General features: G+C 42.9%; 1 protein-coding gene across 3 annotated transcripts in view; it reads right to left on the bottom strand.

The window, feature by feature from the left end:
• Window positions 1–8,366: 8,366 nt before the first annotated feature.
• The window catches only part of SOX5 (SRY-box transcription factor 5), a 386,873-nt gene continuing 378,850 nt past the window's right edge, over window positions 8,367–16,389 (bottom strand). For 2 of the 3 annotated variants that reach the window (XM_040967762.1, XM_040967768.1), the window contains 3 exons: window positions 15,790–15,963; window positions 11,325–11,541; window positions 8,367–9,100 (listed from right to left, as the gene is read on the bottom strand). In XM_040967762.1, the coding sequence (XP_040823696.1) occupies window positions 8,797–9,100; window positions 11,325–11,541; window positions 15,790–15,963 (695 nt within the window). In that variant the 3' untranslated portion in view covers window positions 8,367–8,796. The remainder of the gene's footprint in view (window positions 9,101–11,324; window positions 11,542–15,789; window positions 15,964–16,389) is intronic. The other variant, XM_040967777.1, reaches the window with a different exon arrangement.

A 16,389-nucleotide genomic window follows, 5' to 3' on the forward strand; every position in this document is an offset into this window, starting at 1 on the left:
TATGTATACAGTCTCTCTCTGACCCCCTGCAAATTGTCTTTATAAAAGTCTGTTCAAGGACTGATTAAAGAAGGCATATGGGGAACAGACGCACAGCTCCTGTAAATGTGCTTAGAAAAAGGGTGTCTGTCCGCATTGATTCTTTACCCTTAGGTGTGAAAACCACCTGAGAATTTCAGGCATTGAAAGGTTTATTCCTGATGATGAACTTGTCCTATTCTTTCAGTTGAGCCATGAGAATTCGTTAACCATGAATTTTCTCCTTGGCTTTGACTGCTATGAAATAAGTCATTTTTTAATGTGACAGAGGTGTCGTCTTCATTTACTGTGCACACACACACACACACACACACACACACACACACACGATAGGGAATTCTGAGTTTATGGGAAATGGATTTGTAGAGTTTATTGTTTTGGTCCCCCAAATTTGAAGTTCAGATCTTCCAAAAGTCTTGAAAGAACATAATATGAAAAACTGTACACAAGTTTCAAAATTACTGTGCACAAAGCCTTTTCATTCCATTTCTGCACAAGCTTCACTTAGAAATGCGTGCAAAGTGCATGCATGTATGTGTGGCTTTTAAGAGTATTTTTTGCCTGTGGCCCAGCTTATGAATTACCAGGAAGTTTATAGGATGACCTCATTGTCCGCATTTAATTAAAATTTTTAATTGCCAGGTGGGCCAGTCCTTTAATATTTGCTTAAAGCCGATTCATTCAGAGAAAAGACAGAGCACACAGTCTTCTCAGGTCCTTTGTTCTCATCTGCTTCCCTCATGTTACAGTTCTCATTTACAAAATTCCCTAAATATCGTCCCAGGGTACAGGCTCAGCCTTCGCATGCTTCAAACTCACCGGGAAGTGTAATATTTACGAGCGCTTTGTCAGAGTTGGCCAACATAAACTTCGGCAATCTTGAATTGCATGAAAATTGAGCTGACCTTTCAAGTTTTTACTGTCACGAGGGAGACAAAGATGCATCTGCACCGCAGGATTTTCTAAGAAAAACGTCAGTGACGCCACAGACCTGTAACATGAAAGTCCACAGATCTTTGGAGCGAGTGGGTCTCAGAGACACCGGTGCTTCCGGAGTACAGAGCGTCTAGCGCTTTCTCCTCAACCTCTGTAGTTAGTGAGGTAGAGGTTTGGACTAGTGTAACACACCAACAGTCTGAATCAGAGGACCCAGGTTTGATTCCCAGCTGTGGCTCCTGACAACAGCTTCCTGATGGACAGACCCTCAGAGGAAGCAGTGATGGCTCTAATGATGGGGCGGGATCCTGTCACTTCTATGGAGATCTGAGATCCAGTGCTTGAACTTGGCCGGTGCAGGAATTTGGGGATGACTCAGCCAATCCAAACTGTGTCTTTCAAATTAATCCAGTGCTGTGTTACCAACAATTTCAAACTGGTTTCCAAATGTTAATCAAATCTGCTTCTTCTATACACACCAAAACAAACAAACAAACAAAACCCACCATAGCAAGGAAGTAGAAGACAGTGTTGCTTGAAGGGTCATTTCCAAATAAAAGGAATAATTTACATAACTATCTGGGCTCTCTCAGTAACAATTGAAGAAGTTCAGTTCACCACACGACAGGTGTTCATGAACTTTTGCTATCAGTGCTTTTTGGGGGTTCACATGAGGCAGGCTGAATGGACGTGGTCGTCTTTAGGTCTTCTCTAGTTCTGGGTGCCCCCTACCTTCTCCCAGAAATGCATGAGTTTATACAGAATATTGCTACAACCGTGACTTTTATAAACAAGACTTTATTGCAAATATATTTTACAGTTTGTGTATAATTGATTGCTTTCCAGATTCTGAAATGTAATAATAAATTGAACAGGCAGTGTACAAAGACGTGGTGTTTACTTAGGCCTATTGAGTTCCTACAGTTGTCCTGGTGGTTGATACTATTTTTTTCTCCCTCTTTTAAAATGGAATCAGTGGAGACATCCATGGAACTCTCAGCCTGAATCTGCTTGGTTAGATTTTTAATAGCAGCAAAGTGCCATTCACTGCCTCCTGGATTTCCTCTTTAGAAATGGGCACCAAGAGAAGTAAAGTGTTTGACCCAAACTCACTGAAAAATGACATGTTGTGATTGGGTCCGAGCTGGTTCATTCTTTGTGATAGAGTTATCTGCTAAGCAAATTTTTAGAATAACTAAAATTGTAGGATGCAATGTTTAGCCTGCTTAAGAAAACCTAACTATCTTTAGAGAACTTTTTAGTATTATAGTATACACTGTACATATTAATTACAATGCTTACTTATAAAACAGGTCTTCTTAGCTAGCTTATTAGATTGTTTAAGAAACTGCAGAAATTGAATTTTTCTCGTAAACGATTTTTGAGACATTGCTCTATTTTAGGTTTCCTGCCACCTCTAGCGTTAGGACTGGGGTTCGGGGGATGGGAGGCTGTGTGTGCTGATGATTTCAGAAGTTCTCAGTTGGCCAAGAGCAGCAGTATCTTGTCACATTACTTTCCTCAAACACCAACAACCAGAATTGCCTAAATTGAGAATGTAAAAGCAACAACAGAGAACAAATGGATTTTTGACTCTTGCCGGTGTATTTTTGGTTGGTTAAAGCATCGGCAGTGGTAAAACAGTTCATTGTATGTTATTGTAACTATTCCATAAGAAGCTAAAATATATACAGGCCGAGAAAAGAATGTTTTTTAAGTTGGACTATTACAAAACAAAAGTATGGGTACTTCATTCGGTGGAAGGAAGGGTGGAGGTTGGTGCTTTGCTCCTTGGGTGAGCTGAGCTTTCCTTCACTCGGGATGTTTCTCCATCCGCAGACCCTGGCGCCTCTTGGTCCTGATGCTGCTTATGCAGAGGTGCCTATGGCCACAGGTGGTCTGTTATCATAAACACTACACAGTTGATCTCTCAGCTCCTACGATGCACGTTTTCCTTGCGAAGGAGACTCCCCTTTGCGCCGCACATATTATGTGGGCTATATTTTGATGTTTCCGGGGATCCACACGGCTTAAGGTCCTGAATCCTACTGCGTTGCCAGGGTGAGCACCGGAGCAGCAGAGAAACTCAGCCAGTGGTGGGAGCATACTGGTGGATCGAGTGCCCTCAGGACCCAGGGAGCATGGAGGACTTGCCTGCTGACTGACCTGGGGGTCCCAGGGTTTTTCACAGAGGCCTCAGGTGGAAGAGAAGACGGAGCAGACAACAGGAGCTGCACACGGTGACGCGCAGAAGCAAAGGTAGGTGGAAGAAGAGGGAAAGAGCCCCGTTTCTGGTTGCTAGGAGCCTGGAAAATTAGCTGGAGTTGTTCAAAAGCAAAAGCTTTGTTTCTGCCCCAGCAATTCTGACTCATTATTTCTGGGCTAGGACCAGGAATTTACATTTCTAACCACTAATGCAGAAGCAGGTGGCCCACGGACCAGACTTCATCAGACACTTCCACTCAGGGACACAGGGCACAAGGTGTTAGAACAGAACCTCTGTGTATATTTAGGTCCGTGTGAACCAGGTGTTACCTGATCCAGTATCTATATATATATAATTCCCAACCAAACACTCCCCCCTCCCCAAACTGGAAGTCCTTACAGGAAACGGTGATAGAGAGAATAAGATAAAAACCCATACACTGTAGGAAGAGACAGACACACACACACAGCTGCTGGAGGGGAAGGGAGACGTCTCAGTGTCAGGGGGACTGCACATTCAACAACGTGGAAACATTGATCTTAGTGACGTAAAAAGGCCTTGGAGTTCTCTGGGACTTCCTCAGCTGAAATTTTGGAATATTTTGGGACATGCAAAAGGATGAAATACAACTCAGAAGGACAGACAGCCCACCCACCTCCAAGAATTTCACCCAGCCAGGGCCGTGCCGCTAACTGCTTGAGGCTGTAGGGTTTCGGCTGTAAGAGTGGCCATTGCATGTCACAGGGAGATTTTTGACGGTCCAGAGGGCGCGGCCCTGTCTCAGTGAGGCGCTCTGGAATGAGTTCTGTCCCTCCGGGAATGTCTGCATCTCAGAACTAGACGCTTGGTGTTCAGATCCAAATCTACTTGTGTGCGTGAGACTGCGGATACTGAGAACAACACTGAACTATTTTCCATACTTTTGCCCCTTGAACCCTCCTGACAAGAATTGTGAAAGGAAACACGGTCTAAGAGATAAAGAACACATTTGCTGTTTTTATTGGTGCCTTGCATGGCAGTAATACTGAAAAACAGAAAAGGCAAAAAACAAAACAAAACCAGAAACCAAAAGAACAAAAACAAAAAAACCAGGTTGGTGGCAACCCACATCTTTTTTTTTTTTTAAGAGTACATACACTCCTGTTTTATTTTTATTGTGGCGTGACTGATAACAGAAAACCAAAAAACATGAAAAATATACAACTTATATTACACTATGTGTTATGAACAAAATATAAATCTATAACTCTATGTTATATTTACATAATTATTTATTTTATTAAATTTCAAGTGAGATGGTAGGTTGCACATACTTTGTTTTGAGCTCCAGGCATTTGATTGTCTCTTTTCTCTTTTTTCCATGTTCACTTGTAAATCCGAAATGGCAGGAGGACTAGGAACTTTAGAGCCGGTGGAGCTGTATAAATACTGTCTTAATGAGCCAGTGACAGAAACACTGGGAGGACAGGAATCATTCAGTAGAAAATTCAACACATCATCTTCAACCTGGGAAACTGGTAGTTATAAGAAACTTTAAAATTAAATACTGCAAAAGCTTGACTAAACAAACACCTATGCCCTAGAAGACAAAGAGATAGCTGAACCACTTTCAGTGGGTTTCATACTTTTCCTTGCAAACCCCATAATTTTTATTTTACTATTCACTTGATAGACAAATATTTTATAAACCTGTGTGTAAATATACAGTTGTTTTATTACAGTTCAATAATTTACCCATTAGAGTGAATGCAGCTGAAATTATTTCTGATATTTGCTATAAGAGGTTTCCTCTGGGAACAGTAACAGCTTCTGGATTAAGAAAATATCTGACATTGGACCATAAAATCAGTAAGATACTTTTCTTTAAAGGAATTAAGTTAAAATTCTACTCCAGATATAAAATTCTATGAAATAGTTTTGTCAAGGAGAACTTTCCTATATTTGTCCCTTATAAGACGATTTGGTTTCAACAATAATGATGGTGTTCTTTGGGGGAGATTTTATACATGGTTAATTCTTTCCCTGTAGAGGTCAAAATCGACTTAACCAATCGAGGTGTAAGTGTACTGAAGGATAGTTTTACATGCCAATTAGAAACGCTAAATGATTAACTTATACAAGAGCAACTTTAACCTGTTTTCTCCAGTGATATTTTCTTGGATTCATATCAAAACATGACTTTTAGATGTACAGATTACAACAACTATACAAAGAAAAGATTATTCCTCAGTGTTGGGGTTCAAAGAATGTGTGTGTGTGTGTCGTCAGGGGGCGGAGAGAAGTGTGCCATGGACAGGCAGGTGGCAAAGGAGAGGGAGATGCCTCATGTTTATTTTTGTTTGATGTTACTCTCATTTCCTCTTCCTTATCTTTTTTTTTTTGTCGGTCATCCCGGGGCACAGAAAGAGAATACAAAGTTTTAGAATTTTTCACAAAATCATAACCCAGTCAAACGCCAGGAGAGCAGTGTGTTAACATAGCTCCGTCGCTATGCACAGCACCTTTTATCAAGTGACTTCAAAGCACTTTAAACAGTAATATAATTATCTCAATTTTTGTTTTCTTGGGAAAACTAGGGCAAAGAAATTTTGACATCCAGTGAATTAAATTTCAGAACACAAGAATTTATATAGGGCTTTGAGCTTGCTTTTGTTTCAGCTCATATAGGGTTTGGTCTTAGGCATAAATCTAACCGTATAAAAGTAACTTGTGAATTTCAACAGCTAAAGGTCACCATTAACAATTTTGTTTTCTCCTTCAAGTAAAGCAAAATGAAAACAAGCAAATCAAAAGAGCAAACACAAGTGTTTTGTCAACTCACTGATGTGTTAAAATTGCTTCCAGCCAGACGCCTGCAGTGGCCCCTACCTGGAGCTAAGACAAAGTATTCTTGTAGCCCAAAGTCATGAAATGAAAACAGAGCAACCGTCTAACGTGGTGTAAGGTAAGAATCCAGCAAATGGGAGAGGTGAACCCACAGAAATTAGGAGGAATTTGTTAGCGAAGACAGAGGACAGTTAAAAAAATTCTGCTTTCACATTGCACATAACAATATAAAAACAAGTGTCTATTTTTTTTTCTTATTCAGAGTGCTTAAAACCAAACCAAAACAACAAAAAATTGGCTCTAGATGACTGTGGCAATTAAATAACTAAAATGAGTGATGAGAGCTTAAGATGATTAAGATTGAACATGACCCTCCTGTTAATTCATTCCTTTGTATTAAACACCAGAACTGACATTGTTCAGGCCAGAATATTTAAAAAGGGGGGAAAATTTATGGAAGGAAAGTAAAATTATATGGGTGAATATGCATGTGTGTGCATACATATATATATGCATATATATGTATGTAAAATATGAGTTGGAAATGGACATTGGTTTTAAATATCTAACAGCTTATCGGCTGCACTTCCAAATCAGAGAATAAAATAGAAAGGGAGAAATAAAATAAATTATACATAACTTACTAATCTGAGAACAGCTGACCTTATTATTATTATTACTATTATTATTATTATTTTATCATTATTATAACACTAGCAAAAAAGAGGCAGTTCAAATGAAAAATACAGTCATCAAAAACAAACAGAAAGACAAACAAAACCTCTGACATGCCGGGTATGATCAGCTACTTGAAGTCAAACCCCAAAGCAAGTCTGTTGAGAGAGAGAAAAATTGAAAGGGTCTTTTTTTTCTTTATCGCATAAAAAAATCAGGATGTAGCATGGTGGTTGGGGGGGGGGCGGTGGTCAGGGACAGGAAAATAATGAAAATCCTGGCGTATTCTCAAGCTACTCTTAGGGAGAACTGACTGATGCTTCAATAAACAGAGCGGCAATTGACTTGAAATGATTGTGTGTTTTATTTGTACAGGCCTTCACGCACCTCGGCGATTGGCTGGCAAAATAAAAGAAGCAGGTGCCTTGCGATTGTACGACACCCACCCTCCACTGGCGCCAGGAGCTGGACTTCGGGAGAGTCACCGCACGGTAAGGGAAGGAGCGGTGGCCGAGGTCCTGGGCTCAGCCACACTCCGGTGTTAGGCTGCGCTGACTTCTAATCCAACCCTGCTGTTTTATAGCCTGAAATGTGCATGGTACACATGTGTGAAATGCAAAAGGCCTCCCCCTCACTTCACAGGGCTGGGAAATACCTTCCCACATCGAGTCAGTGTCCTCGAGAAAGGACGGAATGTCAACAGCAATGAGCTGATTCTGTACTTCTTGAAAATGGCCAAATACACCCAGTGAAAAGACAATGATCATTTTGTTCAAAGTGTCAACAGGAAAAGCAAACACAAACCACTAAGTAGCAAATGTCAGTGGAACCAGTTGGTTGGGAGAAGGGACATCTGGGAGCAGTTTACTAGAAGATTCCATGTTATACATGCACACCTCTCTTCGACAGGGCCACCTGGTCCATCCAATAATAATCCTATTAGAAATTGAAAAATAAGATTCTGAGCCCTATACTTGGTTAAGTTGTCATTTGAAGTGCAAAGTCAAGGTCAAGATTACTTCTAGACCAGTCACTTAGGAGGATGTGGGATTTCATCCCCAGATGTGGTTTAACTCACAGCGGTCCAACGCTATTCCATTAGTACCGTAATCACACACACACACGCACAGAACTCCAAGATCAGAAAATATTTTTTTTCTCTAAATTTCTTATGTCTGTCTCTCTCTCTCTCGCTCTCTCTCTCTTTTCACCTGAGAACAGCACCTACAGTTTCCATTTTTAAAAAAGTCAAATCTCACCAGCTGCTGGTATTTCAGGTTTTTTTTTTTTTTCCAAGGGATTGTCTAAGTTATAACACTGTCCTAACTGAAGAAGGAACAGGGAAAAGAAAAGGGAAAATACGACCTCGGTCAACACTTCCACACAAATTTGGCACTTGCTCAAAGATGTAGTGTGATGTGTAACATACAGTATTCGAAACAAAGGAATTGCTTATTCTGTGGTGGAGAGCAAGGAACTCAAAAGCAGGCTCTTTTTCCCTCTTTCCCCCATGCACAACTTCCACCTTAAAGTACAGAGATGGAGAAGGTGGAGAGAAGTAAAGAGAAATTCATCTTTTTTTTTCTGTTAGGTGCATTACAACAACAATAACAAAAAAAAAAAAAACACAAGAAAAACAAAAATAAGAAAAAGCAGGAAAAAAAAAAAAACCCAGAAACCCCTAAAAACAAAACTTAGTTCTTTTTAAAAATTGTAGCACAAAACAACAAAACACATTCACAAGCCACTTGTTGGCACTGTGTACCTGAGTGAGAATTTCTAGAACATTGTAGAACAAACAGCCATAAAGTTTATTAAAAAAAAAAAAAGTTGACGGGTAAGACTTCAGTGCTTGGATGTAGCAGCTGAATTACTGGCATTTTTTTTTTTTTTACCCATAGCTTATTTCAATCTCTTTGTTGTTGATATTGTTGTTTGTTTGTTGTGTTTATTTTCCTTTCCAAGCCTTTTGAGGCTGATGTCCCAACTATTGAAGACTAACAGTTAAAGTAACAGTCAGTGTGTGAGAGAGTTCATGTGCTTGGCCACTGCTAAGGACGAACCGGCTAGGGCTTCTGTCAAGTCCTAAGGTCACGCCAGTCTTTCGCCCCTTATCAGTTGGCTTGTCCCGCAATGTGGTTTTCACTGTCACTCCCGTAATCTACATCCGGGTCATCCTCCTCCTCATCATACTCGTCGTAGATCTCCCCGTTGATGTCCTCAGCCTGGATCTCCTCCTTGATGTGCGGCTCCTCCCCCTTCACGCCGTAAGCGCTCTGCAGCGCCTGCATCCCGGGCTCCGGGCTGCTCGACACGCTCGAGTGCTCTGAGGGCAGGTGTGGGGAGGGCATCCCCGCCATGGCGATGGCTCCCGGGTACACGACGCCAGCGGTGGCGATGGGGATCTGTGCTTGTTGCCTGCCGGGGAGGAATTCAGCAAAAGAGAGAGTGAGGGGCGGGACACCGAGGTAGCTCTTATCACACAGTCAACTTGCTTTGCGCTCACTCGAAGGTACTGATTTTTCTCCCCGCTGCCCAATATGCCGAATAGTTTTTAAATTGTGGGCCGGGTGTTGGGCACAGCAAGCAAAGATACGGCTTGGGAGAGCTAGGGGCAGTGCTGGAGGGCTTGGGTTCCTAGCAGTCCCACCTCCAGCTGGGATCTGCCCAGCGTGCAGCCGGCGAGCCACTGGGTCAACACTGACTCCCAGCCGAGGGAGTCCGTGATTTCCGGGCGCCTGGCTTGAGCAGCCCAGCCCTGGTCCTGGCAGGCCTTTTCAGAGTGAATCAGCAGATGGAGAGTAAAAATATTTAAGTCGTATCCGACACGGACCCTTGTAATCTATTACTTTAAGATGTTTGTACATTACAAGGCATTTCGCAGGTCAGCCTCAAGGAGGCCCGCCCTAGTTCACATTGTTTGTTTACATTTCCGCCATTACAATGTTGAAAATCATGTTAACATTTTGTTTATGTGAAAGGCATAATTATAAACAAAGAAAGAAAATCTTCCATCTGCTCTTTTATATCTCCACCCTTCCCCCAACCCTCCGACCTTTGGAAATGACTGTGACAGGGCTGGGGAGGGCCCGAGGCAGGAGCCTGGGACTCCATCCAGGTCTCCCAAGTGGGTGCCAGGAAGGCAAGCACTTGATCCTTTCCCAGGTCCATTAGCAGGAAGCTGGATCAGAAGCAAAGTAGCTGGAAAATGAACTGAGAGTTTGAGACGAGACAGCCCCACAACTTTGAAATTCTTAATGGTTTTGCAGCAAAGGATCTCGCGTCTAATGAATGCACTAAGTGGCCGGGTGTAGTGGGAGCAACGAATAGACGGGGCCGCCTGTGCTCCCACTCAGTCACTCTTGTTTGGAATTTTATGCAAGACGTGTTAGCATTTGCATTCAGCCTTGTGAAGAATCATTTGCTTGGACTTAAACTATTTTTTTTTTAAGATTTATTTTTATTATTTTTTTTATTGGAAAGGCAGATATACAGAGAGGAGGAGAGACAGAGAGGAAGATCTTCCGTCCGATGACTCACTCCCTAAGTGAGCACAACGGCCAATGCTATGCCAATCCGAAGCCAGGAGCCTCTTCCGGGTCTCCCATGCGGGTGCAGGGTCCCAAAGCTTTGGGCCGTCCTCGACTGCTTTCCTGGGCCACAGGCAGGGAGCTGGATGGGAAGCGGGGCTGCTGGGATTAGAACCGGCGCCCATATGGGATCCCGGGGCGTGCAAGGTGAGGACCTTAACCACTGTGCCACCACACCGGGCCCCAAGGACTTAAACTCTTAAACCCTCGGCAGACCATGCAGCCTTCCTCAGGGAAATGGAGAGGCAGGAAAGATTGGACAAGGTTTTCCTTTTTTTTCCTCCCTAGGTTACGCCCAGGCCAAATCAGAACAGTGGAGGCATTTGTTATGGTAAGAATCACGTCTTCTGATTCAAATATGGGTAAAATTGTCCATTTTTGAGGTAGTTCTGCAGAAGCAGTGCAGCTCCAAGCTGCATCTTGTAACAGTATCATTGCGGTAGAGGATAAAGCCTCCTGGGGGAGAACAGCCACAACTCCCTGGGCTTCAGAGGCTCCAGTTTTGCAAATATGTTGATGATATAATACTTATTTGCAAGTTACCAGAAGTGGTGGTACACCTCACAATTATTTTTATAAAATCCTATACACAGGACCATGGGAGAGTAATTCAAAACGCATGCTCCCATTCTAAACCTTGTGCGCTAACTCCTACTTTGTGCCACCGGAAGGGCTCAGCAGCCCCTCTCTGGTCAGAAACAAGGGATCCCTCTGAGAGTTTGCTTGCGGTATCATCTCGAGTTGTTAAGTTGCTAGTTGTGGAACTTACTACGGTGAAGCCCTGAAAATAATGAAACTCATTGAGCAAACTTCAAAATCATTTACTTGCCCCCATTATTTTTTGTTATTCTACATCAGCTGCTGGCACAGTTTCTATTATGCCTAGGAATCTACCATGCAGACAAGCGCCAGCAAGGCCTGTGCAAACATGGTGAGTTGAGGTGTGTTGCTTTCAAAAATGCTGCTTTTCAGCTCATCAGGTCTGTCTGTCGCGTCCCTCGAAGGGGAACAGGAAGGTGACAACATGAACACAAGGAGCAGAAAGGTCCTACCCAACGTTGAAGTACTGTCGCATCTCCTGCCGCCGGTTCCGCATGATGGCCTTGTACTCGCCGATGCGTAGCTTCTTGCCGTCCACGAGGCAGGTGCGCTTGGGCCGCGGCTTGTACTTGTAGTCCGGGTACTTCTCCAGGTGCTGCTTGCTGAGACGGGCCTGCTCCTCATAATATGGCTGTTTCTCTAGGTTCGTCATAGCTTTCCAGCGGGATCCTACGATGAAAAACATGGTTAGGATTCTTACCCTCCTCCAAAAGAGTTAGTTTAACTGAGAGCAGGCAACCTAAAGTCCAGTGGTTGGCCAAAAGCCAGGAATAGGTCAACCTGTGCTTGATGCGTGGGTTTTGACTCCACCAGGTTTCATGAGAGCAGCAGTTGCTGATGGCGCTAAACTGAAGCTCAGCCCACACGCGTGAACACTGGACATTTTTGTTTTCTGGCAAGAGTGAAGAGTTCAGCCAGATGTGCGTATCACACCTTTAATATTTTATGGGTAATTCATAGGATGTATCTTTCACTTCCAGATTAGACCATGATGTAAATGAACCATAAACCGGAAGTTAGGCAGCAATCCATCACAGACGTTTTTGTTCAAACCTGAGCCTCCCCAGCTGTTGAGTATTTTTCTCTGTGTTCCTATGGCGCATTTTCTCCCTTACCCCCCAGATGTTTACAAGTGCTTAGCACGTGTACTAGTTACAGCTCAGTGAGAATATGAAAGAACGTAGACTGAGTGCATATTGTTCCTAAAAGGTCAGCCAGGCATGTCTGTCTTCGCTCAGCTCAGTCCTACAGGAGAGTATTCATACTTATTTTCATGAGAATATCGAGGTGTAACAGTTGATACAGTAACTTACCAAAAGTCATGCAACTATTCAACTGCAGACCTGTACTTGAAATGCAAGTTGAGTGCTGTGGTGTTTGCCCTTAGATACCGTGGCACAGCACCTACTGCACAGTAACCAGCTAGAGTTAAAATTACAATAAGTGCATATAAGATTTTTCTCCAAGCCAATTTCTATAATATTTGCAGATGGCCCATGTCATGACAAGGTCTGCATTAATGACGATAACCCAAGCCGTTTTCCTCCACCTTTCTACTATTACTTTTGGTGGGGATTCAGCCAGAATTGAGAAAAACCAAGTTTGAAGCTTATTTAAAAATAGCCTATCCAATTTTTCACTTTAGATGTGGCTTACAGCTTCGCATCAGTCACTATAGCTATGTCTAGCAGTAATACGATAGATGTTTATCTTTGAATAAGCTGTGTGTATTTGTGAGTAATTAGCTTAACCAGACCGAAAAACTGCTGTCTAGCAGGTCCCTACCACACAAGTACTGCCACCGTCTGCCTTCCCAAGTCATCAGAGCGAAATCTTAGAAGCTTCTGAGCCAACTCGGGCTAGAATCAGAGGAGAGGATGCATTTACGTGCATGTGTAAGTAGTAGAAGAGAATGATGCAATAGAAGGTACATCCCTGAGAGAGTGAGCTGGCATGCCCAGGGATCACAAGCTGCTTGAACCCTTGATAGGACGACTCTGGTTCCAGCAGTGAGCCCTGCACTCCTCTGTAAATTACGGCCAGATTATAAGTTTGTGGGTATTTTTTTCCCCACAATTAAGAATCAAGAGATCTTTAGCATTAATTGGGAGGAAGTGACTGTTCATTTCCTCTCGTGAGTTGAGGAACAGTGTTTCAGTTTGGTAGCAGATCTAATGTCCATTTCTTTCAATAGTAACTTCTAATAGTGACAAATTCAGTTTTGGTGTGAGCTGCTTCGTAGTTTAAATAGCCACTGCGTCCAGCTTTCACGTAAACCTCTGGGAACGTGGAAGATGAGAGTGGTGGGAAGGCATGTGAGACAGTAAAAAGGATGGAAAGTATCTAGTTGGTTCTGATGTAGCTGGAGCTTCACTGGGCTGCTGCAAAGGGAGTCAGGTCCCTGCGCCTTCCCATGGCCGGCCTTGCATAGTGCCAGCTCCTGCCAGGAAGCTGAGTGTTGGGTCCCTGCGCCTTCCCATGGCCGGCCTTGCACAGTGCGAGCTCCTGCCGGGAAGCCGAGTGTTCCTTCTGGTAACGGGACGGGACTATTTGATGCTTCACGTACGAGGGGAAAGAAGGCTTAAGGATGTGATTCTCCTTTCTAAATCTCGGAGTTCCTGCCTAGCAAGGAGCTGAGGTGAGCAGTGTTGTCATCTCCATGGGGTCTGGGAGGAATTTGCACATTGTACCCAACTACTGTATATCTGATCAGAAAAAGATGTCCCCATACCCTGATCTCGTGCCAAACAGTAAAAGGTGATTCCTTATGTTAACAATTTCAGCAGAATGGCTTATTAAAACCAGATTTTAGGGTATTATAAAATGCTTAGAAGCCCTTTAAAATGTCAACTAGGATCCCCAGAGACTACGTAAAATGTCAGCCCAGCTCAAGCGCCTGTTTTAAGCAGAATGAATTAGCAGCATGCTGTCGGAGGCTGTTATCCCAAACACTCAGCAAAAAGGAAAACATCAAGCTTTCTTTGTACTTCTGGATGAAATGGGCCATTCAGGACGATCTTGTGGATATTTGAAGATCACTGATTTATTTAAAGCTATGGCTAAATCTGGAGATCTAAAAAACTGGAGTGTTATTTTGCCCAAATATAAGTAATATATCTTTAATCAATATAATTTCATCAAAATGACCAAAAATAGCACTTTCCTGTAGCCTGTTAGGACGGGACCACGTGACTGTCCTTTTCACCTTTCCAGAAGAAATTGTTAGCCAGTCATCCCTTTTCCACTGCTGCTATCTTTCCCCAAACACGACTTTATGTCATCAAAAGTGTTGGTCTTATTCTTAGAATGATGTAAAGATCAGTGATTTTTTTCAGCATTTAGATGCATGAATTTGTATTTCATCTTATTTCTGAGAGCAACATGAAATATGCTTACATTATTTTATCTTCTAGAGTTTTCCCACATGAAGTATGCATATTAAAGGTAGAAAATTGAGTATGAGTGACAGAATGCAGATGGTAGCGACGTAAAACAATACTTCTGTCCTGTATCAGGTTCCTTTTTGAATTAGGCCGGGGGAGATTTTTTTAAGCACAGATATTTGCACTTTCTGTGTAAATCTAGTGTTTGTCATGCTTGGATATTCTGAGATCATATTCATCTAAACATCTCAGAGACATAGGTGTCAATGGAAACGCAGTGACACTTTACTTGTTGATTTTGCTGTTATTACAGATGCACCTGCCAAACTGGTGGCAGCTGGGGTATTCATATGGTTAATACAATCTTTTGGATGGTTGGTTCTTAAATGCAAAAAATCAAGAGAAGTGGTATAATAAACGGCTTATAATTGAGAGAATTATGTATTTCTAATAAGTTCTTAATCATTTAGGTTCAAGTTATTAGCATTGAAACCAAAAGCGGATGGCAGAGTGAGCTCTGTGTATGATATTTTTATTATTTACCTTTTACACAGAAAATTCAAGATACGCTTCTGTCGCCCAGCACCTGACCACCAGTGAGGCTACTTGAAAATAATGACAAAGACAGTGACGATAATGTCAAGTGGATAGCAAGAAAGAAGCAGGATTTTCCCTTCTATTTTTCGGGAGTTTGTCGGAGTCCCGTCTCTGAATCAGGGCCCTTGGTCCTGGCCTCCCCTCCTGTGGCTTCCGTCCCTGTGTGCGAGGGTAAGTGTGGACTTGGCTTTCGGGGAAGCTGAGGGCTGTGCTGGAAGGAGAGCGCTCCTTTTCAGCAATACAGGGACTTCGCAGAGCCCTCAGAGGAGCACTGAGACACCTGCAGCTCTCAAGGTTACAATAGGTATACATATTTTTTTTTTAAAGTGCACACTCTCCTAATTTTTTGTAAACTGCTTTCCAGTTGCTGTTATTACAGATGCACCTGGCAAACTGGTGGCAGCTGGAGTATTCATATGGTTAACGCAATCTTTTGGATAGTTGGTTTTTTAATGCAAAAAATTTTTTTTCTACCTTTAATATGCATACTTCATGTGCTCTAGAACGAACAGCCCCAAGAGCATCCTTGCCCCCACCAAGGTGAATTCTACAGATAAAGTTCTTCCTATCTGTGGGTTACAAAGGATAGGAAAGGAGGGAAGGAGACCCTGAGATTGACAGTGGCCACTTTGTGGTTTGCATCGGGAAAGAATATCAATGGTTACTACCAGTATCTAGAAGTTCATGTGAAAGCAGCCTTTTTTTTTTTTTCTGGCAGCTAAAAAAGATTTCTGGATGTTTACAGAGAGAAGATATTAGAAGAGCTAGTAAAAAGACGTTGAGTTAGGGTGGATCTAGAAATGGCGCACATTTCTCGGGAAGGCAGGATGTGTCGCCGTGGAGGAAGCCCGAGGAAGGCTGCCTGTGCTTCGCATCAGCAGACAGAGCCAGCATCGTTGTGCACCTGCAGAGAACAGAGCAGTGCTGTGGTACTCACCCAGTATCTTGCTGATGTTGGAGTTGTGCATGTCGGGAAAGGCCTGGAGGATTTTCCTCCGCTCGTCCTTGGCCCACACCATGAAGGCGTTCATGGGACGCTTTATGTGGGGCTCGTTGCTGCCACGCCCCCGGGATTCCCGATAAATTCTTGATTCGGAGACTCCAGCACTTCCTGGGAAAAGGGAGCATTGCTTCATGTTAGTGTGAGGAACCCCGGCAGCCTGCCTCCTGGCATCACTGCCTTGCAGCCTATTAAAATATGTGAAAACAAAAAGTACTTCTGATCACCGTACTCGCAGTTCCTCAGGCAGATGCCTGTTCATGACTGTGGTGTGCGATAAGCCCTGTGCTAGCAAATGGCGTGTTTTGTGTTTTAAATGCATTTCAATGGAGTATACTTCGCTTTTAGGTTCGGGGGCTCACAAGGGAGTTGATACATAATTTTTGATGCAATTTGGAAAGAGAATAGGTTAGATCAAGTCATGCCAGCACTGTGGGAATATTAGATAGATACAGTAATGAAAATGGTACAGAAAAGAAGTAACAGTTAAACGTGACCGTAGACTTAGGAAACCACTATATTAAGGTAAGCATCATT

The sequence above is a fragment of the Ochotona curzoniae genome, unplaced genomic scaffold, assembly GCF_017591425.1.
Source record: "Ochotona curzoniae isolate NIBS_2020 unplaced genomic scaffold, NIBS_Ocur_1.0 contig_1482, whole genome shotgun sequence".
NCBI lineage: Eukaryota > Metazoa > Chordata > Mammalia > Lagomorpha > Ochotonidae > Ochotona > Ochotona curzoniae.